The 22,073-nt window shown below is 58.6% G+C and overlaps 1 protein-coding gene across 4 annotated transcripts in view; it reads right to left on the bottom strand.

Annotated features, from left to right (window-relative positions):
* NF2 (NF2, moesin-ezrin-radixin like (MERLIN) tumor suppressor) overlaps positions 1-22,073 on the bottom strand; it is a 52,528-nt gene that overhangs the window by 18,709 nt on the left and 11,746 nt on the right. For all 4 annotated transcript variants that reach the window (XM_064168145.1, XM_064168143.1, XM_064168146.1 and 1 more), the window contains exons 4-13: positions 19,070-19,153; positions 14,882-14,950; positions 14,119-14,201; positions 12,977-13,052; positions 12,387-12,521; positions 9,061-9,135; positions 7,227-7,340; positions 4,825-4,947; positions 4,273-4,490; positions 2,882-2,987 (exon numbers count right to left, since the gene is read on the bottom strand). In XM_064168145.1, coding sequence (XP_064024215.1) covers positions 2,882-2,987; positions 4,273-4,490; positions 4,825-4,947; positions 7,227-7,340; positions 9,061-9,135; positions 12,387-12,521; positions 12,977-13,052; positions 14,119-14,201; positions 14,882-14,950; positions 19,070-19,153 — 1,083 coding nt within the window. The remainder of the gene's footprint in view (positions 1-2,881; positions 2,988-4,272; positions 4,491-4,824; positions 4,948-7,226; positions 7,341-9,060; positions 9,136-12,386; positions 12,522-12,976; positions 13,053-14,118; positions 14,202-14,881; positions 14,951-19,069; positions 19,154-22,073) is intronic.

Here is a 22,073-nt window from a genome sequence, read left to right as displayed (position 1 = left end):
CCCTGCCACCTGCACCGCTGCCGGGAAGCCGCACGGGAGCCGTGGAGCTTCGTGAGGCAGGGGACAGCAGTGACACAGGCACACAGGGTGATGAAGGGGACACTGCCCCACTCCCATCTGTGTTCCCTCACCTGGAACAAACTGCTTTAGCCTGGTACTGCATTAAAGCAATTTCCTGCAGTTAATAGAGGAGAGCAGGCGCTGACAGAGGTCATCCCTCTGCAGCTCAGAGCCAGCGGCGCCGGGAGGCTTCCCCGCAGGGCAGCTCCTCCTGTTGCTGCTGCCTTTACTTCACTCCTCAAGAACCTGGGCAAGCCCAAGACAGCTGCTTACTGCTTCAAGAGGATCCAAGAAGATCTGACTGCCTTTCATCTTGCCAGGAGGGGTGCCTGAAGGGCAGTGAAGGAGGCAAGGAGCCGTCAGCAAGGCAGGGAAGAATGAATTGTTCTGCCAGCCCTGGCGGCCTCAGCCTCACCTCTTCTTTGCCATGCATCACCTACCAGTCCCACCACAAAGGCAGCCTGGGCTGAAACCAAGCTCTAAAGAACCAGGGTGGGAAACTGGAAAGGCAAAAAGAAAGCCCCAAACCCTGAAGATTTAGCTGCTGCTGCTTGCCTTTTCTGCAACACATCCCTTCAGTCCCCCTTCCTCTCCTGCTCTTGATCCCCAGAGGGAAGTCCTGTCTAGGTCTGAGAGCCAGGGGACATCACAGCACCAGCCCTGGGAGCACAGAAGCAGCTGAGTGTGACACCCTCATTAAGGAAGAGAGGAGCTGAAAGTGTGCACCGTTTGCCAGAGCTGCCATGCACCTGAGGGAGATGAGGCTCCAACGGCAGCTTTCAGAGCTGCTGCTTCCCCCAGGCCAGCCTGGGCTTGCTCCCTCCCCTGGGCTGCCTGCTGTGTTCCTCCGTGAGCAGGCAGGGGAGGAAGGCTCACCCAAAGCCCCTCTCTGAAGTGCTGCACAGGAGCAAGATCCCAGCACATCCCACTCCTCTGCCCTCAAATACACACAGCAGCAGCAGCAGCACAGAACCTGAGAGTGGTTTGGGTTGGGAGGGACCTCTAAAGCTCATCCAGTCCAAGCTCCTGCGGCCAGCAGGGACAGCTGCAACTGCAGCAGGCTGCTCACAGCCCTAAAACACCTCACCTGGGATGCTTCCAGCCATGGGGCATCTCCCACCTCTCTGCCAGCCTGGGCCAGGCTCTCAGCACCCTCAGTGGCAAACATTTCTCCCTTCTCTCCACTCTCAAACTCCCTCTTTCAGTTTCCATCAGCCTTTGTCCTGGCACAACAGGACCTGGGGCTCTTTAGTCTGGAGAAGACTGAGAGGGGATCTAATCAATGTCTGTAACTACCTGGGGGCTGGGGGTCAGGAGGGGGGACAGGCTCTGCTCACTGCTCCCTGGGATAGGACAAGCAGCAATGGATGGAAGCTGCAGCACAGGAGGTTCCAGCTCAACACAAGGGGGAACTTCTTGCCTGGCAGGGTCCCAGAGCCCTGGCACAGGCTGCCCAGAGAGGCTGTGGAGTCTCCTTGTGTGGAGCCTTCCCAGGCCTGTCTGGCTGTGTTGCTGTGTGCCCTGAGCTGGGTTGTGTGGTCCTGCTCTGGCAGGGGGTTGGACCCAGTGCGCTCTTTGGGTCCATTCCAACCCTGGACCCTGGGATCCTGTGACAGAGGTCAGGTAGTGTGGGGCTGTGACAAACCTGCCCTAGTTGCAGCTGTCCCTGCTGGCTGCAGGGGGTTGGACTGGATGAGCTTTACAAGCCCTTTCCACCCCACACCAGGCTGTGGCTCCACGAAGGAGCCTGCAGGTGCAAAGGAAAGCCTCAGTGCTGCCCGAGCTGCTAACTCCACATCCATCTGCAGAGCTCACTCCTGCTGCTGCTGCTGAGCTCTCAGCCCCCCGCAGGCAGGCAGGCAGGCAGGCAGGGTGGTGGTGAGAGGTGGGAGCTGTGTGTGAGGAAGCTCTTGATGGGTTTTTGCAGGCCCTGCAGCACGATCAGAGGAGCTGGGGACAGGAAGTGCCAGACAGGTGGTGGCAGTGGCCGCTCAGGCTGGCGTGCCAGTGCCCAGCAGCAGATGCTGCAGGGGAAGGTGTGAAGTCCTCTTAATGGGCAAGGATGGAACAATCTCCCCTCAAGGAAGTGTTGTTTTTTGCTCCCAGCACACAGATAAGTTGCAGTTGATGCCCAGAGAATGAAGGTGCAGGCTCTGAACAATGTGGATGCTGCACAACCAGGACAACAGCCTCTTGTCTCAAGAGGTCTGAAGCCAGTGCTGAGCTGCTTCAGTCCCCACCTGTGCCCCCAGAGTGCAGCTCTGACCTGTTCATGGAATCCATTGCACATTTCACAGGATCCCAGCCTGGTGAGGGTTGGAAGGGACCTCTGGACAGAATCCAGTACAGACTAAAGCAGGGCACCCACAGCAGCTTGCCCAGGGTCACAATGCCCAGCTGGGGTTGGAAGCTCTCCAGAGGAGACTCCACAACCTCTCTGGGCAGCCTGCTCCAGGCCTCTGCCACCCTCACACCAAGGAAGCTTCTCCTCCTGGGTGCCAGATTGTGTCCACTGACCCTTGTCCTGTCCCTGGGCACCCCTGACAAGAGTCTGCCCCCAGGCTCTTGCCCCCCACAAGTTCTTCAGCCCTTGCTGAGCATTGCTCAGATGCCCTCTGGGGCTGCTCTCCTGCAGGCTCTCAGCCCCAGGGCTCTCAGCCTTTGCTCCTCTCAGAGCTGCTCCAGCAGAGGGGCAGGAAGCTCCTCCAGGCTGCAGAGCAGGGCTGGGGAGCACAGAATCATGGAAAGGCTGAGGCTGGAAGGGACCTCAAAGCTGATGAGTTCCCCCCTGGCAGAGGCCTGTGCAGGGCAGAGCTCTCACCGTGTAGGAGGACTTGCTGGTGATCTCCAGCAGCTTCTGCTTGGCTCTGCGCTCCGACTCGCGAGCCTCCTGCAGGTCCTGCTTCAGCTGGTCAGCCTCCTTCGCCCTGCACAGCACCACAGCAAACAGCAAAGGTCAGAGCTCAGCTGAGGGGAAGGAGAAGAGGGAGGAGCAGGGTTACAGGGCTGGGACAGGCTGAGATTTGTCCCACAGCGAGCTGTAAGCTCAGGAAATTGAGCCGGGGCCAGACCGGAGCCTTGTTCTCACCAGCAGAGAAACCCAAGCAGCAGCAGGGAGCAGTGCCAGGGCTGGGGAACCATGGCAAGGTGCCAGAGCTGGGAGAACCACTCCAGCAGCTTGGACTTCCAGCAGAAGGGGCACTTTTTCTCCCTCTTCTGACAACTAAACCTGTACCAATGACTATTTACTACACTAGATAGGAGGAGGCACTCAGGGCTGCAGAGCTTTGCCTGCTTGCAGGGCCTGATGGGTCTAGGAGGATTTACCCTTGAGGCTCAAGGAGAAGCCAGAGGAAGGAAGGCTGCTTCCTCTGCCAGGTTGGGATCTCAGGGGAGACTTCCCAAGACAGAAAGCAAGGCAGGAGGAGAAGGAGAAGGGCTGCCACTGAGCAAGCTCTGCCGTGGGAAGGGGTAATCAGCTGGAAGGAAACAAGAATGATCTTTTACTTGCTCACTACCAAGCACACTGTGGGACCTGGGCTCTGGCATCAAGAGGATGGCAACACCAATTTTAAACAAGGATGGGCTCTGGGAGCTTAGGGAGACCCCAAAGCTAATCTGAACCAGAGAGCTTGTGACTGCTAAACAACTGAGGGGTAAGCAGAGGGATAAAGAGAGGATCTGGAAGGCAGAGCTGGCATCCAGAAGGGACAAGCAGCCCAAATGTTGCCAAACACTTTGGGCAATGCAGTGGGTGTGTGCACCCAAAAGTAGAGCTGGCTTCTGCTGCTGCTGTCAGGGTGTGAGTGGGGTGGAAGGAAGAGTGCCAAGGACCTCACAATCACAGAACTGTTTGGGCTGGAAGAGACCTTTTCAGCTCCTCAAGTCCAGCCTCCTCCTGCCTTTCCCTGCTGCCCTCAGCACAGTCACTCTCCCAAAGAAGGCTTCAGAGAAGGGTCTCCAGCTCCCACCCAGGCAAAGATCAGGGCCACCACTGCCCTGCCACTACCATTTCCCACTCAGGCACAGCCTGTCTGTGGCAAACAGTGGAGATGGAGACTGCAGGCAGCTGAGCCCCAGGGGCCATCTGCCCTCGTACACAGCCAGGAGGCCAAGGGCTCGGCTAACTCGAGGCAGGAGCCACTGCTTCAGCTAAGCCAGGAGGGGGTTGGAAAGCAAAGCAGAGGCAGCTGCCAGGTGGTACCCTCTGACCTCCTCTCCGACTCCTCCGCCATTTTCAGTGCCAACATCTCTGCCTCCAGCACCTTCTGCTCCATCAGCCTCTTCTCCTCCTCCGTCCGGATGGCCGTGGCCTTGATCCGCTGCATCTCCTGCTCAGCCTCAGCTGCCTTCTGAGCCAGCAGCTTGGCCTCCTCCTCTGTGATCTGAGCCTTCTCAGCCAGCAAGTCTGCTGTCTCTTCAGACCTCATCTGAGAAAGGAGCAGGTTAAGCCAGGGGCACACCCAAGGGCTCCCCTCGGTGTGCCCACAGCCCCCACGGCAGAGCCTGGAGCTGCTCACTCCACGTGGCCACTGCAGGGCCTCTCCCTCCCATCACAGCCTGCAGTCTTCTGCCACCAAGACCTGGCTTGTGCCCAGGCTCCAGCCCAGATCCTCCTCCTCTGTGCTCCCACAGCAGGAGGAGCTGAGCTCCAGCCCAGCCTCCTGACCACCACCAGCCTGGGCACAGAGCACAGAGGCCTCTGATGCCTCAGCAGTGCGAGGAGTGAGGAGCAGCCTCAGGAAACAGCCCCCTGGGACCTACCAGGGCCTCGTTGGCCATCGTTGCCTCTTCCTTTAACTGCATCAACCTCCTCTCCAGCTCATCCCTCGTCCTCTCAGCCTCCTCCCTCATTTGCTTCTCTCGGGCCAGTCGCTGCCGTTCCATCTGGGGAGAGGCAGAAGCAACACACGTTAGAAAGGTCTCTTCTCCCCCTCTCCCTGGCCCTGCTGAGACCACATCTGGAGTGCTGGGTCCAGTCCCCACTTCAAGAGGGACAGGGATCCACTGGAGAGCGTCCAGAGGAGGCTACAAGGATGAAGAAGGGGCTGGAAGGTGTCTGATGAGGAAAGGCTGAGAGCCCTGGGGCTGTTGCTCAGCCTGCAGAGGGGCATCTGCTCAGTGTCTGTACATGTCTGAGGGGTGGCTGGCAGGAAGGTGCCAGGCTCTTCTTGGTGATGTCCTGTGACAGGACAAGGGGCAACAGAGATGAACTGGAACTCACTTTGCTGTGAGGCTGCTGCAGAGGCTGCCCAGAGGACATGGACTTTCCTTCTCTGGATAATTTCAAGACCCATCTGGATGTGTTCCTGTGTGACCTGCTCTGGGTGCTCCTGCTTTGGCAGGGGGTTGGACTGGATGACCTCTGGAGGCCCTTCCAACCCCTCCCATTCTCTGAGTCTCTCCACAGGGTGGGGGCTGGAGCACAGGACTGCCCTGCTGCCTCCCAGACAACTTCCCCAGCCGGGGGGCTCCCTGCTCCATGGGGAAGTGCCATTCCTGAGACAATTCCCTGTCCTCCCATCAAGCTGTTACCCACAGCACTGCCACAGAAGCTGCCTGGAGGTGACAATGTCCCCAGACAGCTGCCTCCTGTGCTGACTCACAGGGCAGACTCAGACAAGGAGGGTCCCAAGAGCTGCAGCTACACCTACAGCTTCTTACAGCAAGCTGAAGAGACAGCAAGGCTGGGCTGAAGGGCAGTCTGAGGGCATCCTCAAAGCATCAGATACAGACACACCACAAGACAGCAGCTTGAAGGATGCAGATAGCTGCTACTTTTGATCAGATGTCTCACCTGCCATGCTGGAAGCTTCACTTCCACTCATTTATATTGCTGGGAGTTGATGGGATGGAGAACAGCCCTGTGGAGAAGGACCTGGTGGTGCTGAGGGGTGAAAAGTGGGACAGGAGCTGGCATCAAGCACTGCCAGTCCAGAGCCAGCCCTGCCCTGGGCTGATCCCCAGCAGTGTGGGCAGCAGGGGCAGGGAGAGGATTCTGCCCCTCTGCTGTGCTCTGCTGAGACCTCCCCTGCAGTGCTGGGGCAGCTCTGGAGTCTCAGCACAGCAGAGGCAGGGACCTGCTGGAGCAGGGCCAGAGGAGGCCACAGCTGGAAGGGCTGTGCTGGGGGGCCAGGCTGGGAGAGTTGGGGCTGTGCAGCCTGGAGAAGAGAAGGCTCCAGGGAGACCTTCTGGTGACCTTGCAGCACTGGAAAAGGCTGAGCAGAGAGATGGGGACAGGCTCTTGAGCAGGGTCTGTAGTGCCAGGACAAGGGGGGATAGTTTGGAAGTAGAAGAGGGAGATTGAGAGTGGAGAGAAGGGAGAAATGTTTGGCACTGAGGGTGCTGAGAGCCTGGCCCAGGGTGCCCAGAGGGGTGGGAGATGCCCCATGGCTGGCACCACTGCAAGTCAGGTCTTTTGTAGCTCTGAGCAGCCTGCTCTAGCTGGGCATGTCCCTGCTGACTGCAGGGGTTGGACTGCATGAGATTGAAAGGTCCCTTCCAACCCAACCCAGTCTGGGATGCTCCAGGGGAGGTGATGAAGAGTGCCACCACCTCTCCCAGATCCTAGACACAATAAATCTCTGCCTCCAGTTCAGCCTGGAGAAAAGAGCAACACTTCTACTGGAGAGGAAGATCAAAGCCACACTCCTGACAGCCCAGCAGGACCTGCCAATTCTTCCAAGAGCACAGAGAGCTCTGTGCAGAGCAAGCCTGTCCCACAGCTGCCTTCCCACCAGCCAAGGGGTGAGGGACACAGCTGCACAGCTTGCACCAGGCTGGGAGGGACCCTCCAAGGGCATCTTGTCCAGCCCCCTGCAGCCAGCAGGGACAGCTTCAACCAGAGCAGGCTGCACAGGGACACAGCAAGGCTAAGCTTGAAGGTCTCTAAAGACAGGACCTCAGCCACATCCCTGGGCAGCCTGTGCCAGTGTCTCACCACCCTCACTGTGCAGAACTTCCTCCTGATCTCCAACCTACCTCTGCCCTGCTCCAGTTCCAAATCCTTGATCTTTGATCACATTGGGCGATTCTGTGCTCCACAACCTCCCTGGGAAACCTGTGCCAGGCTCTCACCACCCTCAACCTGTGCCAGGCTCTTCTCCAGGCTGCAGAGCCCCAGCTCATAGCCTGTCCTCATTCAGAATCAGAGAGATGTCTCTCACCTGCTTCCTGGCTTTCTCCTCCCTGGCCTGTGCCTTCATCTGCTGCACCTCCAAGGAGTCTGCTTTCCTCCTCCTCATGAACAGGTCATGGTTTCCAATGCACAGCTGGAGAATCTATTCCAGGCAAGGGGGGAGGAGTGGAGAGAAGGAGCTGTAAGTGTGATGCCGCCGAGGTGGTTTGTATTCTTCACACCACAACGCTGGAGCTGCTTTGGGTGGCTGCTTCTAAGCACTTCCACCCCCTGGATCTCAAAGCCTCTCAGCTCTCCTACCCATCTGAGGGGGCAGGAGCCAAGTCCCAGCCCAAACAGCAGCAGCTCTTTGCAGAAAGCTATTTTCTGTTCTCTGGGCACGTAGCACAGCACAACTCTGGCAACTCTTACAGCAGCCCTAAGAAGGCATCGAGGCTAAATAATGAAGCCAGGACTTGTGCAGCTCTAAGTGGTTCCCTGCTTCCCACTGTCCCCTTGCTTCAGGCTCAAGGTGAACTTGGACCTTCTCCCAGCTGAGTGCTTCGAGTTCTGAGACTGAAGCAAACAAAGGCAAACAAGATAAGGGAACTCACTTCCACTTATCAAAAACCTCCTTGGACCTCTTCAGAAACCTTTGTGGAGGGTTTTGAGCATCGCTGTGGTTTCCTCTGCTAGTCAAGGAGGGCAAGGAAGGAAGTAATACTGGGGGGGGGTAGCAAAGGGGTGGGCACACAGAGCAGCAAAGGATCTCTTCAGCAGTAAAAGCAGTTCTCTGAGCTCAGGTTCTTCTCTGGAGGGCTGGCTGCTGTGGCCTGCTTCCATTTCACAAGTCACAAAGGACTTCCCTGGAGTCAGGGCAGCTGGAGGGCTACGAGCCCGACAAGTGCTGCCCTTCCTGACACAGCTCCACTTGCCCATGGCACAGGAAGCACAGGACAGCAGCAAAGGTCCTCTCCCTCTCTGATGAGGAGGGCAAAAAACATCCTACTCTGCCTTTTGCAGGTGCACAGCTCCTCCAGAGCCCAGACCAAAGCTCCTCCGGAGCCCAGATCTGAGCACCCCTGGACCTGGGCTCAGAGCTTCCCCAGAGCCTGCCTTGGAGCTCCCCCAGAGCCTGCCTTGGAGCTTCCCCAGAGCCTGCCTTGGAGCTTCCCCAGAGCCTGCCTTGGAGCTCCTTCAGGCCCCGGCTCAGAGCTCCCCCAGAGCCTGCCTTGGAGCTTCCCCAGAGCCTGCCTTGGAGCTCCTTCAGGCCCTGGCTCAGAGCTCCCCCAGAGCCTGGCTTGGAGCTCCTTCAGGCCCTGGCTCAGAGCTCCCCCAGAGCCTGGCTTGGAGCTCCTTCAGGCCCTGGCTCAGAGCTCCCCCAGAGCCTGGCTTGGAGCTCCTTCAGGCCCTGGCTCAGAGCTCCCCCAGAGCCCAAACCCAGAACACTGCTGCCCAAGCTGGGCTCTGACAGCTCAGTGTAGCCCACTCCAGCCTTGCCCAACGAGTGTGCCCAGAGGCAGCCAGGGCTGTGGGCACAATAATGCTGCATCCCAATCCAGGGAGATCTACATCACAGGACAGAAGGGCAAAGATGCACGGGAGAAGGGCACCTGGGGCAAAGATGAGGGCAAGGACAAAGTTTTACTTACTAAGTGCTTCCACCATGCAGCTGCAACCAGGAGAACTCAGCAAGGGAGCACAAAAACAGGAGAGGGGGGAGAGGCTCTGCCAGGGAGCTTAACTTGAGCCTCCCCCTTCCTCTTCTGGGGCCGTGCCCGCGCAGTAACTGCTCTGCCCAGCCACATCTCCAGCCCAGCAAGCTCCCTCCACCTGCTGGGAGGGCAAGCTGCAGGCACTGCAGCGCCTCTGCCTGCACTCACCAGCTTGTTCACACGCAGCTTGGAGGAGTTGAACTTGAACACATCGATCTTTTTGTCCAACGGCTTAATCGTGAACTGAGGAGGCAAGGAGAAACAAGAGGGAGAGCAGCACCTTAATAACAGCGCGGCTGTGAGAGTCTGCCTGCAAGCTGCGCTCAGGGCAGGGGCAGCCAAACGCGGCTGGGAGCTGTCCCCAGGGCTGCTAGCAGCTACCGAAAGCAGCCGAGGAGACAACTGCTGCTGCTGCTGCTGCTGCTGCTGCTGCTGCTGCTGCTGCTGCCAGGGCGGCGGCGAGGAGAGTGCTGCTGTCCACCCGCCGGCAGCTGCTGTGCTCCGCGGAGCAGCTGGCAGAGCTGGCAGAGCTGGCAGCCCAGCGCCTCCCGGGGCAAGGCAGGAGGCTGCCCTCCTGGCAGCCACAGCAGCCTCCAGCAGCCGCTCCTGGCGCTTCCCAAGGCAGGAAGCAGCAGCTCGGCCGCCCGCAGGGCGGGCAGGAGGCTTGCCCCAGGAACTGGGCACCGGCAGCTGCTGCTCTGCCTGGTGAACATCTCTGCTCACAAAGGCTGCCCCCAGCAGGGATCTTCCTTGGCTGCTGTTCTCCAGAGCCAGCCGTGCCACCAGGCTGCTCCACAGCTCCAAGTGGTGTTCTCACACCCCAGGTGCCAACCCAACGGCTGCAACTGTGCCCTGGGCTCATCCTCTCCAAAGGGCTTCCCTACAGCAGGTCTCTGAGCAGGGCAGGGGTGGCATGGTCAGGCCCAGGAGAAGTCTCTCCCAAGAGGGCAGGGGGGGCACAGCCAGAATCAGGAGGAGTCTCTCCCAGGAGGGCAGGGTGGCATGGCCAGACACAGGAGTCTCTCTCTCAGGAGGGCAGGGTGGCATGGCCAGACACAGGAGTCTCTCCCAGGAGGGCAGGGTGGCATGGCCAGACACAGGAGTCTCTCTCTCAGGAGGGCAGGGTGGCATGGCCAGACACAGGAGTCTCTCCCAGGAGGGCAGGGTGGCATGGCCAGACACAGGAGTCTCTCTCTCAGGAGGGCAGGGCCAGAGACAAGACCTGTGGCACAGACAGAAGACTCTGAACTACCAAAAGGATGTGTGAGGAGCTGGAGGCCTCCAGCAGCCCACGCCTGCACACATCTCTTCCATCCCTCCCCCAGGCCACGGGAGGAAGGCTGAGGAGGCAGCTGAGGAGCAGGCAGCCTGTGCCCATTAGAGCAGCTCCATTTGTCACTGCGCTGCGCTGCCAGCAAAGGGCTCAGCACCACATGCCCTGGCAGTGTTTCCTTTTGGCACTTTAAGAGCCTATCTTTCAGAGCAGGCAGACAGGTGTGAGCATCCCTGGGGGCTGCAGCAGAACCCTCAGCACTCACTGAAAGCAAGAGCAGAACTACTGCTGGAGGTGGGCTCCAGCTCCTCCTGAACAGTCCATCTCTGCCAGGGCAGGCTGGAGCCCCTCCGGTGCCAGCAGGGCTCTCACACTCAGCTGCCAAGCTTGTTGCTATCATGCCAGGGCTACTCGTGGCCACTCATCACACAGGTGATTGGCCTGAGGGAGCTGGCAGTCTGCTCCCCCAGCAGAAGGCTCTCTTAGAGTCTCACATCAAGGCTTGGGGCTCCAATCCCCCATTTCTGCGCCAACACCTCCCTGGGGCTGCTCAGCCTGGACAACAGAAGACTCCTGGGGGGAACCTTAGTGCTGCCTCCAAAACATGAAGGGATCCTACAGGAGGGGTGCAGGGAGACTACTCCTGAGGGTGTCTAGAGACAGGACAAGGGGGAATGGTTTGAAGCTGAGGCAGAGCAGGGTTAGAGTGGAGCTGAGAAGGAACTTCTTTGTTACAAGGGTGGTGAGTCTGGAAGGGGCTGCCCAGAGAGGTCTGAGGCTGCCTCCTCCCTGGAGGTGTTCAAGACCAGGTTGGATGAGGCCTTGAGCAGCTAAGTCTAGTTGAGAGGCATCCCTCATGGCAGGCAGGTTGGAGCAGATGAGCTCTGAGGTCCCTTCCAACCTGAGCCACTCTGTGACTCCACCACAGTGCTCTGCCCCAGGCAGGAGAGCCTCTGGCAGGCAGCAGCAAGGGCTGCTCTGCGAAGCTCTTTTGTTTCTAAGGAGCAGAACAAGTGAAGAGAGCTCCAGCAGAGCTCTCCTGCTTATAAAACATGACAAGCTGTGTAAGAAGGGCAGCTGCTGAGGAACCTCCAGCTCTGCCCTCGATCAATATCTGGCTTAAACTGGGAAACTACTTTTAATTAACAAGTTCTTTCCTTCCTTATCAGGAAGGCAGCTGCTGTGCTCTGGGCTGCTCTGCTCTGGGCTGCCCTCCCCACTCAGCACCCAGCTCCCCCTCACCACTGCTCCCAGCTAGCTTTGGTGGCCAACGACTGAGAAGATTCCTCTCTTCTGAAGAGCTATGGGAGAGGCAGGGAACTGCTGGGGAGAGACCAGAGGAGGCTGCAAAGCTGCTGCAGGGCCTGGAGCAGCTCTGGGAGGAGCAAAGGCTGAGAGCCCTGGGGCTGAGAGCCTGCAGAAGAGCAGCCCCAGAGGGGAGCTGAGCAATGCTCAGCAAGAGAGAAAGGAGCTGTGGGGGGCAAGAGGCTGAGGTCAAACTTGTCAGTGGTGCCCAGGGACAGGACAAGGAGCAGTGGACACAAACTGGCAGCCAGGAGGTTCCTTATGAGCAGGAGGAAAAAGTTGTTTGGTGTGAGGGTGCTGCAGGCCTGGAGCAGGCTGCCCAGAGGGGTTGTGGAGTCTCCTTCTCCAGAGTGCTTTTACCACCACCCCCCCACCATGACATTGTGCTGCTGTGCAAGCTGCTGTGGGTGCCCTGCTTGAGCAGGGAGGTTGGACTGGCTGATGCCCAGAGGTGCCCTCCAGCCCCACCCTGCTGGGATTTTGTGCCATTTCCATTCTGCATTTCCAAAACATCTTCCCAGCAGAATGCTTAGAGCCCTCAGCTTCCTAAAATGATTCCAGTGTTGGTCCTAGCCTGAGAGCCTGAGCACCAAAGGATGAAGTCAAGACATGGCAAGAGGTCTCCTGGCCAGGAACAGCCTCACTGCAGGCCATGACACAGACAACAAAGCAGAGACCTCAGCTTTTGAGCTCTGATATTTGGCCTAAGCACAGGGACAGCAATTTTGGTCTCCTGACAACCTTCCACAGGGGGTTTGAACTCTCTCTGAAGCTCAGGAGAACAGCTGCCACCTCTTGCATGCCCAGCTCCTGGAAAGGCTCGGGATGAAGGTGGTTCTGAGGGGAGAAGCTGAGCTGGTGGCAGCAAGCACAGCTAAGAGAGGTGGCTCCAGGGAAGGGGCAGAAGCCTCCATACCTCTTTGTCGCTGTAGGAGATGTTCCGGATCTCGTTCCAGGGGAAGGAGATTTTGGGGGTCAGTCTATTGTCTGGGTCATAGATGTGAAGCCCCAAAGCATCCACTCCAAGGAGCAGCTCAGTGCCTTTCTTATTCTGGAGGAGGGGGAAAAGAGCACAAATCCCTTCAGAAGGTCTGACATGGACCACCCTTAGCATCACCCACCAGCCCTGAGCAGTGACCCCTCGCTACGGTGTGGGAGAAGAGCTTCTGCCTCCCTGGCAGCCATCTGCCAGCTCTGATGGTCCCCCCAAAGCCACCTCTGATGGCCCCCCCCAAAGCCAGCTCTGATGGCCACCCCCAAAGCCAGCTCTGATGGCTCCCCCCACAAAGCCAGCTCTGATGGCCACCCCCAAAGCCAGCTCTGATGGCTCTCCCCAAAGCCACCTCTGATGGCTCCCCCCACAAAGCCACCTCTGATGGCTCCCCCCACAAAGCCACCTCTGATGCCCCCCCAGATTGCACTCCTCCCACCTCCGAGCTCCAGAGGATGGAGACCAAGACCAGAGGCAGAGCAGCAAGGAAGCAGCGAGCCAGAGGCTGCACTCACCCTGATTGCAAAGTAGTTGACTCCATACATCTCCAGGTCCTGAGCTATCTTCAAGTACTCCATCTCAGCTTCATCTCTGCCAAAGAGCAGCCAACACTGCAGTGCTGGGCAGCACCAGAGCTGCTCCTGCTGAGCCCCAGCACTCAGAAGGCTTTCAAGCTGGACTGTTGCTATCACACAGGTCAAGCCTGTCTTTGCTGGCAGGATCAATAAAGCCCAGCAGCAAATCCCACTCTGCAGCTCACCAGCATCTTAATGGCTGCTGAAGCCTGCCTGCAGAGATGCTGCACTCCAAGCCTTGCTCAGGCCATCTCCCTCTCTGCTGCACTAACAGCAGGTCCATTGCTGGGAGGTCCCCACTGGAGAGCTACAGCTTCAGGCTCATCCACCCCCAAGGAGGCTTTCACCACACGAGGATGAGCAGAGGGAGAGATTGAGGGGGCTGGGGCTGTTCAGTCTGGAGAGGAGAAGGCTCCCAGGTGACCTTATTGTGGCCTGCCAGGATCTGAAGTGGGCTACCAGAAAGCTGGGGAGGGACTTTTTAGGCTGTCAGGCAGTGGTAGGACTGGGAGGGATGAAACAAAGCTGGAAATGGGGAGATGCAGACTGGATGTTAGGAAGAAGTTGTTCAGCATGAGAGTGGTGAGAGCCTGGCAGGGGTTGCCCAGGGAGGTGGTCGAGGCCCCATGGCTGGAGGTGTTTAAGGCCAGGCTGGCTGAGGCTGTGGGCAGCCTGATCTGGTGTGAGGTGTCCCTGGGCATGGCAGGGGGCTGGAACTGGCTGCTCCTTGTGGTGCCTTCCAGCCCTGACTGATTCTGTGATTCTAAGACCTCATCAGTCTGAATCTTCCTTTCTTTCCCTGGCCCAAAAAGCAGCCTCAAGCCCTCCCTGCTCCTCTGTAGGTGGTTCCTTACTAAGTATCTGTCTTGAACTCCCCCAGGAACCCCATCCCTGCCCCAAGGGTCAGCAGGGCACATGCAGAGCAATCCAAGACCTCTGCTCTTCAGGGGCCTGCTACAGAGGTGTGCTGGCTTGACCCTGCTGCCAGCATGGCTCAGTCCTTGCCTGCCCAGGCTCCTACACCCTGCTGGCCCCCCAGGTGAAGGGACTGACTCCAGCCCAGCAGCACAGCTGCCACTCACCTGGCTCTGCCCCGGTGCTCAGCGTACCAGGCTGTGATCCTCTCCTCCCACATCTCTGGAGTCATCTGGTACAGGTTTATCACCTGAGGAGGTGGCAAGAGGGAGAGTAGCTCACACTGCTGCTCCTGTCACTGCCTCCTCAGCCAGCAAGCCAGCCCCAAGCAAGCCCTGCCCAGCACCGTGTGCCACGTGGAGATGGGCAGCATTCCACCCAGCCCTGTGCCCTGCCTTGCCCAGAGCTAACTCAGCTCTCCCAGGCACCCAGACTGCACCCCCCCAGCCTGGCCTCCCAGCAGAGCCCTGCCAGCACTGCTGTGGCCTCCTCTGGCCCTGCTCCAGCAGGGCCCTGTCTGTGCTGTGCTGAGCACCCCACAGCTGCCCCCAGCACTGCAGGGGGGGCTCAGCAGAGCACAGCAGAGGGGCAGAATCCCCTCCCTGCCCCTGCTGCTGGGGGGATCAGCCCAGGCCAGGGCTGGGGCTGGGCTGGCAGCACGCAGTGCCAGCTCACATCCAGCTTTTCACCCCCCAGCTTCTCCACAGAGCTGCTCTTCAGCCCTTCATGCCCCAGCCTGGGCTGACAGCAGGGGTTGCCCGGCAGAGCTGAACTCTCCTCCCTTAAGACATCCTTCTGGGTGGTTAAGGACGCCGAGGGGAGGGAAGCACTCTGCAAGCAGTGCCACAAACACCCCTGAGAAGGGCTCTGTTACACCAAACACTGCCAGGGCCTGGACACCAACCCCCTCCCCTCAGCCAGGCCTCTCACCCGCTTTGGCAGCAGCTCCTCCTGTGCCAAGAAGCCTCTTTTGTGGACGTTGGGGTCGTAGTCACCGTACTGGAAGGAAGCACAGACATTGTGCCCAGCCCACGTTAACAGCAGCAGCCACTGGAACCCCTCCTCACCCTCAGGCATCCACCCCTCCAGCAGGCAGCAGATGCAGCCTGCTGCCAGCCTCCCTCCCTGGCAGAGCAGAGGACATTCACTGCTTGCCAAATGTCACAGCCACGATTCAGAGAAGGGCTTAGGTTGGAAGGGAGCTCAGAGCTCAGCCAGTTCCAACCCTCCTGCCATAGGCAGGGACACCTCCCACTAGAACAGGTTGCTCAGGGCCTCATCCAGCCTGGCCTTGAACACCTCCAGGGAGGTTGTGGAGCACAGAATCACCCAATGTGGTCAAAGATCTGCTCCAGCCTGAGCCATCCTGTGCTCATCATCTCAATGTGAGCCTGCAGGGTGAGTGCAGCCCAGACACAACCCTGTGCTGGGCTGCAGCAGGAGCAGTGTGGGCACAGGGCAAGGGAGGGGATTCTGCCCCTTGGCTCTGCTCTCCTCACACCCCACCTGCAGGCCTGGGGGCAGTTCTGCAGCCCCCAGCACAAGCAGCACTTGGAAGTGTTGGAGCCAGTGCAGAGGAGGCCACAAAGGTGCTGAGAGGGCTGCAGCAGCTCTGCTCTGAGCACAGGCTGAGAGAGTTGGGGCTGTGCAGGCTGGAGAGGAGAAGGCTTGGAGGAGAGCTTGGAGTGGCCTTGCAGGATCTGAAGGGGGCTGCAGGAGAGCTGGGGAGGGACTGTTGAGAAGGTCTGGTGAGGCCAGGAGGAGGAGGAATGGGTTTGAAGTGGCAGAGGGGAGATTGAGAGTGGATGTCAGGAAGAAGTGAGGGTGGTGAGAGCCTGGCACAGGTTGAGGATGGTGAGACACTGGCACAGGTTTCCCAGGGAGGGACTGGCTGCCAGTTAGTGCCTACTGCCCCTTGTGCTGTCCCTGGGCACCACTGGCAAGAGTCTGGCCCCAGCCTCTAGCCCCCCACAGCTCCTTCCTCTCTTGCTGAGCACTGCTCAGCTCCCTTCTGGGGCTGCTCTTCTGCAGGCTCTCAGCCCCAGGGCTCTCAACCATTTCTCCTCCCAGAGCTGCTCCAGGCCCCTCAGCAGCCTTGCAGCCTCCCCTGGCCTCTCTCCAGCAGTTCCCTGTCTCTCAGACACACTTCTAAAGACCTTTCCAACTAAACCATAACTTCAAAACGTTGAGGAAACTTCATCTCCTGTAGCTGAGCTGCCTTTCAGCACCCATGGGGCCAGGAGGAGGCTCTGACCTTGCTCACACACCTGCCCGATGTGGTTCTGGCTACAGCCAGGCAGGCTCTGCTGCTGCAGTGAACACCAAAAGGTTGTTCTGGGGGAGAACCCCAAGCAAAAAGAGTCCTTTGCCAATGCAAGGTCCCCCCCTGGCTGGGAGCATTTTCTGCCAGGACACTTTGCTCAGCAGGTCCCACATCCCTCCCAGCTATTTAAAACCTGAGCTCCATCATCTGGCGGCAGCGTGGGTGGGCAGGAGGCAGGGCTGGAGGGCAGGGCAGAGCCACCCCCCCGAGTGAACAGCCATGCAGAAATCCAGCAGCTCCCCAGGTTTTATGAGCCAGGAGCTTCTCTCTCCTACTGCAGTGTGCAGCAGCAGGAGGGCCCAACCTGGCTGTCCATCACACAGCAGCAAACACACCACAGTGTCAGGCTATTATGCCCCTAATCATGCAAATCAGCTCGTTATTAGGGAAATTACTGTGCTCAGTGGCCACTTTCTTGTCCAGACAGGACATCATTATCCTGTTTAACTAGAAGAAGATGACCTGAAATATCTTTCTTCCCAGCCCAGTATCAAAGAAGTGTTGAAAGCCTTCTCCTTCTCTGCAATGAAAGGAGAAAGAGGAAACCCTGCCCAAAGGGGTGGCCAGAAGTGAGGCCTGATAGGGACAGGGGAGCACAGCAAAGAGGCAGAAGGGCAGCAGAGCTGGGGAAGGGGCTGGAGAACAAGCCCAGGCTGAGGGAACAGCAGTTGTTCAGCCTGGAGAAAAGGAGGCTGAGAGGAGACCTTCTGTCTCTCTGCAACAACCTGGATGCAGCCTGGAGCCAGGTGGGGTTGGTCCTCATCTCCCAAGGAACAGGGCACAAGGAAATGGTCTCAAGTTGCAGCAGGGGAGATTAAGGTTGGACATAGAATGGGTTAGGTTGGAAGAGACCTCAAGGATCAGCCAGTTCCAACCCCCCTGGGCCACAGGCAGGGACACCTCCCACTAGAACAGGTTGCTCAGGGCCTCATCCAGCCTGGTCCTGAACACCTCCAGGGAGGTTGTGGAGCACAGAATCACCCAATGTGATCAAAGATCACATTGGGTGATTCTGTGCTCCACAACCTCCCTGGGAAAACCTGTGCCAGGCTCTCACCACCCTCAACCTGTGCCAGGCTCTCACCACCCTCACTTCTTCCTAACATCCACTTTCAGTCTCCCCTCTGCCACTTCAAACCCATTCCTCCTCCTCCTGGCCTCACCAGACCTTCTCAATAGTCCCTCCCCAGCTCTCCTGCAGCCCCCTTCAGATCCTGCAAGGCCACTCCAAGCTCTCCTCCAAGCCTCCTCAGCAGGACATGGATTCAGCAAGAGTATGGTCATGAAGTTCCCAAGTTCAACAAGACCAAGTGCAAGGTCCTGCTGCTGAGCCAAGGCAATGCCAAGCACCACTACAGGCTGGGCAGTGCCTGGCTGGAGAGCAGCCCTGAGGAGAGGGACCTGGGGGTGCTGCTGGATGAGAAGCTCCATCTGAGCCCTCAGTGTGCTCTGGCAGCCCAGAGAGCAGCCAGAGCCTGGGCTGCAGTGAGAGCAGTGTGGGCAGCAGGGCAGGGAAGGGATCCTGCCCCTCTGCTCTGCACTGCTGAGACCCCACCTGGAGTGCTGCAGCCACTGCTGGAGCCCCTGGGACAGGAGGGCTGTGGGTGTGCTGGGAGGGGTCCAGTGAAGGGCCACGAGGATGAGCAGAGAATCACAGACTGGTTTAGGTTGGAAGGGACCTCAAAGCTCAGCCAGCTCCTCAGCAAAACACTGCTTCTGAGCAGATTCAGTCAAAGAGAGAGGAGAACTTCACCACCACTGAGTTTTCCCTCTGTCTAGTGAGGCCACAGAACCAGGATCAAGAGAGAAGCCAGGAAGAGCCTTTAAGCACTGCAATAACGTTTAGGTGCCAGGCTGGGGAGGCTCAGAATGAAGCAGTAACCACACTGACAAGCACTGAGGGGAAGCAGCAGAGCTGGGAGTCCCATGGCTGCTTTGCCTCTGGCTATAATGGCAAGAGCAGGGAGAGGATCCAAAAAAGCCATGGGCTGGGGAATTCATCTCCAGCAGCTAAAGCACAGCTGAGCAGCTCAGCACTCACTAAGGAGCCCTGGAAAGAGAAAGCAAAAGCCTGGCCAAGGCCTGAAGGCAGCCAGGAACCAGCAGCACGAAGAAGGAGCAGTGCTGCTGTAGTCCTCTCACTTCCCAGGTTCTCATTTCCTCAGGAAGTGGCTACCCAGGCTCACAGGGTGCCAGGGGCTGGAAGGGACCCAAAGAGCTCATCCAGTCCAACCCCTGCCAGAGCAGGACCACACAACCCAGCTCAGGGCACACAGCAACACATCCAGACAGGCCTGGGAAGGCTCCACACAAGGAGACTCCACAGCCTCTCTGGGCAGCCTGTGCCAGGGCTCTGGGACCCTGCCAGGCAAGAAGTTCCCCCTTGTGCTGAGCTGCAACCTGCTGTGCTGCAGCTTCCATCCATTGCTGCTTGTCCTAGCCCAGGGAGCAGTGAGCAGAGCCTGTCCCCCCCTCCTGACCCCCAGCCCTCAGATAGTTACAGACATTGATTTGATCCCCTCTCAGCCTTCTCTTCTCCACACTCAGCAGCCCCAGGGCACTCAGCCTCTCCTCACCAGGCAGTGCTGCAGTCCCTTCATCATCCTCAGAGCCCTCCCTTGGACTCTCCCCAGCAGATCTTGTCCCTCTTCAACTGGGGGAGCCCAACACTGACCTCTCCATTTGCACAAAGCAGCTCTCTCCCTCAGACTCCTCAGACCTCCCTTCCCAGGCACGATGATGTTAACCCCTTGTTGCCAGCAGCAGGCCCTCAGAGCATCCCCTCCTGCTCCTACCTTGGCTTGGACAGCGTAGGAGGCCAGCAGGACAGAGGCTTCAGGAGGACAGTAGATCTTCTCATCCAAAATCTGCTTCTTCACCTGCAAGGGTAAGCAAAAGACACATCACACAGCCTGTGTGGTGCAGCAGGGCAGAGCAGGAGTGCCACAGCAAACAGCTGCACTTTGCTCTCTCTCAAGCTGGCAGCCACACAGTGAACCCTTTCAGCACCACAGAGTGGGTTGGGCTGGAAGGGAGCTCAAAGCTCAGCCAGGTCCAACCTCCTGCCATAGGCAGGGACACCTCCCACTAGAACAGGTCACTCAAGGCCTCATCCAGCCTGGTCCTGAACACCTCCCTGGGCAAACCTGTGCCAGGCTCTCACCACCCTCAACCTGTGCCAGTCTCTCACCACCCTCACTTCTTCCTAACATCCACTCTCAATCTCCCCTCTGCCACTTCAAACCCATTCCTCCTCCTCCTGGCCTCACCAGACCTTCTCAACAGTCCCTCCCCAGCCCTCCTGCAGCCCCCTTCAGATCCTGCAAGGTCACTCCAAGCTCTCCTCCAAGCCTTCTCCTCTCCAGCCTGCAAATCCCCAACTCTCTCAGCCTGGCCTCAGAGCAGAGCTGCTGCAGCCCTCTCAGCATCTTGGTGGCCTCCTCTGGACTGGCTCCAACACTTCCATGTGCTGCTTGTGCTGGGGGCTGCAGAACTGCCCCCAGGACTGCAGGTGGGGTGTGAGGAGAGCAGAGCCAAGAGGCAGAATCCCCTCCCTTGCCCTGTGCCCACACTGCTCCTGCTGCAGCCCAGCACAAGCCACTCACCACAATGCAGGCACAGGAAGTCTCAGGTGGCTTGGCAGGACTCAGGCTTTCACAGGCCACCTTTTGCAAGCAGGTTGGTGAGAAAAGCTACACTCAGCTGTGGGGAAGGACACAACTGAGAACCTCTTGCTGAAGGCAAGCTGTGCTGGGGGAAGCCTTGCATGTAAAGATGGAGATAAAAGCTCTGCAGGCCCAAGCTGTGCACTGCCACTGAACCAAAGAGCAGCTTGCAGAGCTGAGCACACAGTGGCTTTGCCCTGCCATATTCAGGCCTCCTCCTGAGTCAGGGCTCACCTCTGCTGCAGGTGAGTCCCCCTCCAGCCTCACCAGCAGCCAAGAGAGCTGCAAGTCTCCTCCCTGGCAGGGCTGGCAGCAGTAGGCAGAGCACTGCACACGCTCCCAGAGAGTCAAGGAGCAGCTCCCCACAGCCACAGGGCTGCACTGCCTGGCTCCTGTGCATTACAGCATTAACCCTGACATGTTTGATGCCTTTGGGCTCTGCACACTTCATTTTCCCCAGTAAAGATGGAGACAAAGAAAAATCCCAACCAAACCCATCCTATTTCCTGGGAGACTTAAGTGGATTGTCAGAGGCAGCAGCAGTTTGAACTCCTGACATGCTCTGAAACCTCAGAGTTGGTTACAGCACAATCACAGGAGAGATTCTCCTGCATGGAGATAAAACCAAGAGAGCTTCTCTGCTTGTGGCTGTGCTCCTGATGTGTTGCAGGGGCCTGGGGGCTCCCCTCAGCACCACAGATCCTGGCAGAGAAGTCCCATTCTGCCTTTAGAGAGCAGCTCTGACTGCTCCTCCTCCCTGAGTCCCCTTTTCCAAGGTGCCAACAGCATTTCTCATCAGCAAAGATAAAAGCCCAAGGCAAATGGGACACACCAAAATAGCTCCACGGAGAGCCTGGTGCCTGAGACAGGCCTGGGAGACAAACAGCAGCACTCTGCACTGGCAAACCCCTCAGCCAGGCAGAAGAAAGAGGACTTGCAGGAGTGAGCAGTGCCAAGCAGCTGGTGAGCTCACTGCTGGCCACTGGAAAGGGCAGAGCATCCTGAAGCCTCCAGTGGCAGCTCCAACAGCACCTAGATCCAGGCTGCCTCTGCTCTGATGTAAACAACCTCAGTGCCTGTTTCACTCTGAGAACTCACCCTACAGAATGACAGAAGCACAGCACGGGGAGGCTGCAGGGGACCTGCTCCAGTGCACCCACAGCACAGCCTTGCAATGCCCAGGGCAGGTTTGGCTCTCTCCAGACAAGGAGACTCCACAACCCCTCTGGGCAGCCTGCCCCAGGCCTCCAGCACCCTCACACCAAGGAAATTTCCTCCTCTCTTCAGATGGAACCTGCTGGGTTCCACTTTGTGCCCACTGCCCCTTATCCTGTCCCTGGGCACCACTGACAAGAGTCTGGCCCCAGCCTCTTGCCCCCCACAGCTCCTTTCTCTCTCGCTGAGCATTGCTTAGCTGCCCTCTGGGGCTGCTCTTCTGCAGGCTCTCAGCCCCAGGGCTCTCAGCCTTTGCTCCTCCCAGAGCTGCTCCAGGCCCCTCAGCAGCCTTGCAGCCTCCCCTGGACTCTCTCCAGCAGTTCCCTGTCCCTCTTGAACTGGGCAGCCCAGAACTGGGCCCAGGACTCCAGATGCAGTCTCACTAGGGCAGAGCAGAGGTGGAGAAGCTGCCTTGGCCTGCTGCCCACTCTCTGCTGAATGCACCCCAGGAGACCATTTGCCTTCTTGGCCACAGGGGCACACTGCTGCCTCGTGGGCAACTTGTTGTCTGCAGGCACTCCCAGGCCCTTCTCCTTGGAGCTGCCCCTCTGCTGTTGCACCCTCTGATGGAGCTGTGCACCTGGGATTTGCCTCTGCTCCACTTCTCCACAGGCTGCTTTGCAGGAGGTGACCCTCACTGCACAGCCTGAGCAGCCAACAGGCCACCTGCTCTCTGTGCTGGAGGATGAAGCTGCCCTGCTCACCTACCAGCACCACCCCTCAGTGCCCTGCAAGCAAGGCAGGGCCTCCAAGCCTGCCACATTCTGCTCCTGAGCTACCAAGGCAACAAACCACCTCATCCCTCCTGGCAGCCACTCGATGAGCTCTGCAAGGCTGGGCCTCTGGGGCTGCTTCACCCAGGCAGGTCACCTCTGGCCTGTTTTAGGGTCTCCCTCAGAGGAGTGAGCACAGCAACAAG

Source organism: Pogoniulus pusillus, chromosome 30 (genome assembly GCF_015220805.1).
Source record: "Pogoniulus pusillus isolate bPogPus1 chromosome 30, bPogPus1.pri, whole genome shotgun sequence".
Classification (NCBI taxonomy): Eukaryota; Metazoa; Chordata; class Aves; order Piciformes; family Lybiidae; genus Pogoniulus; species Pogoniulus pusillus.
The sequence above is the reverse complement of the archived record's forward strand: the minus strand, read 5'-3'. Positions and strand labels throughout refer to the sequence as shown.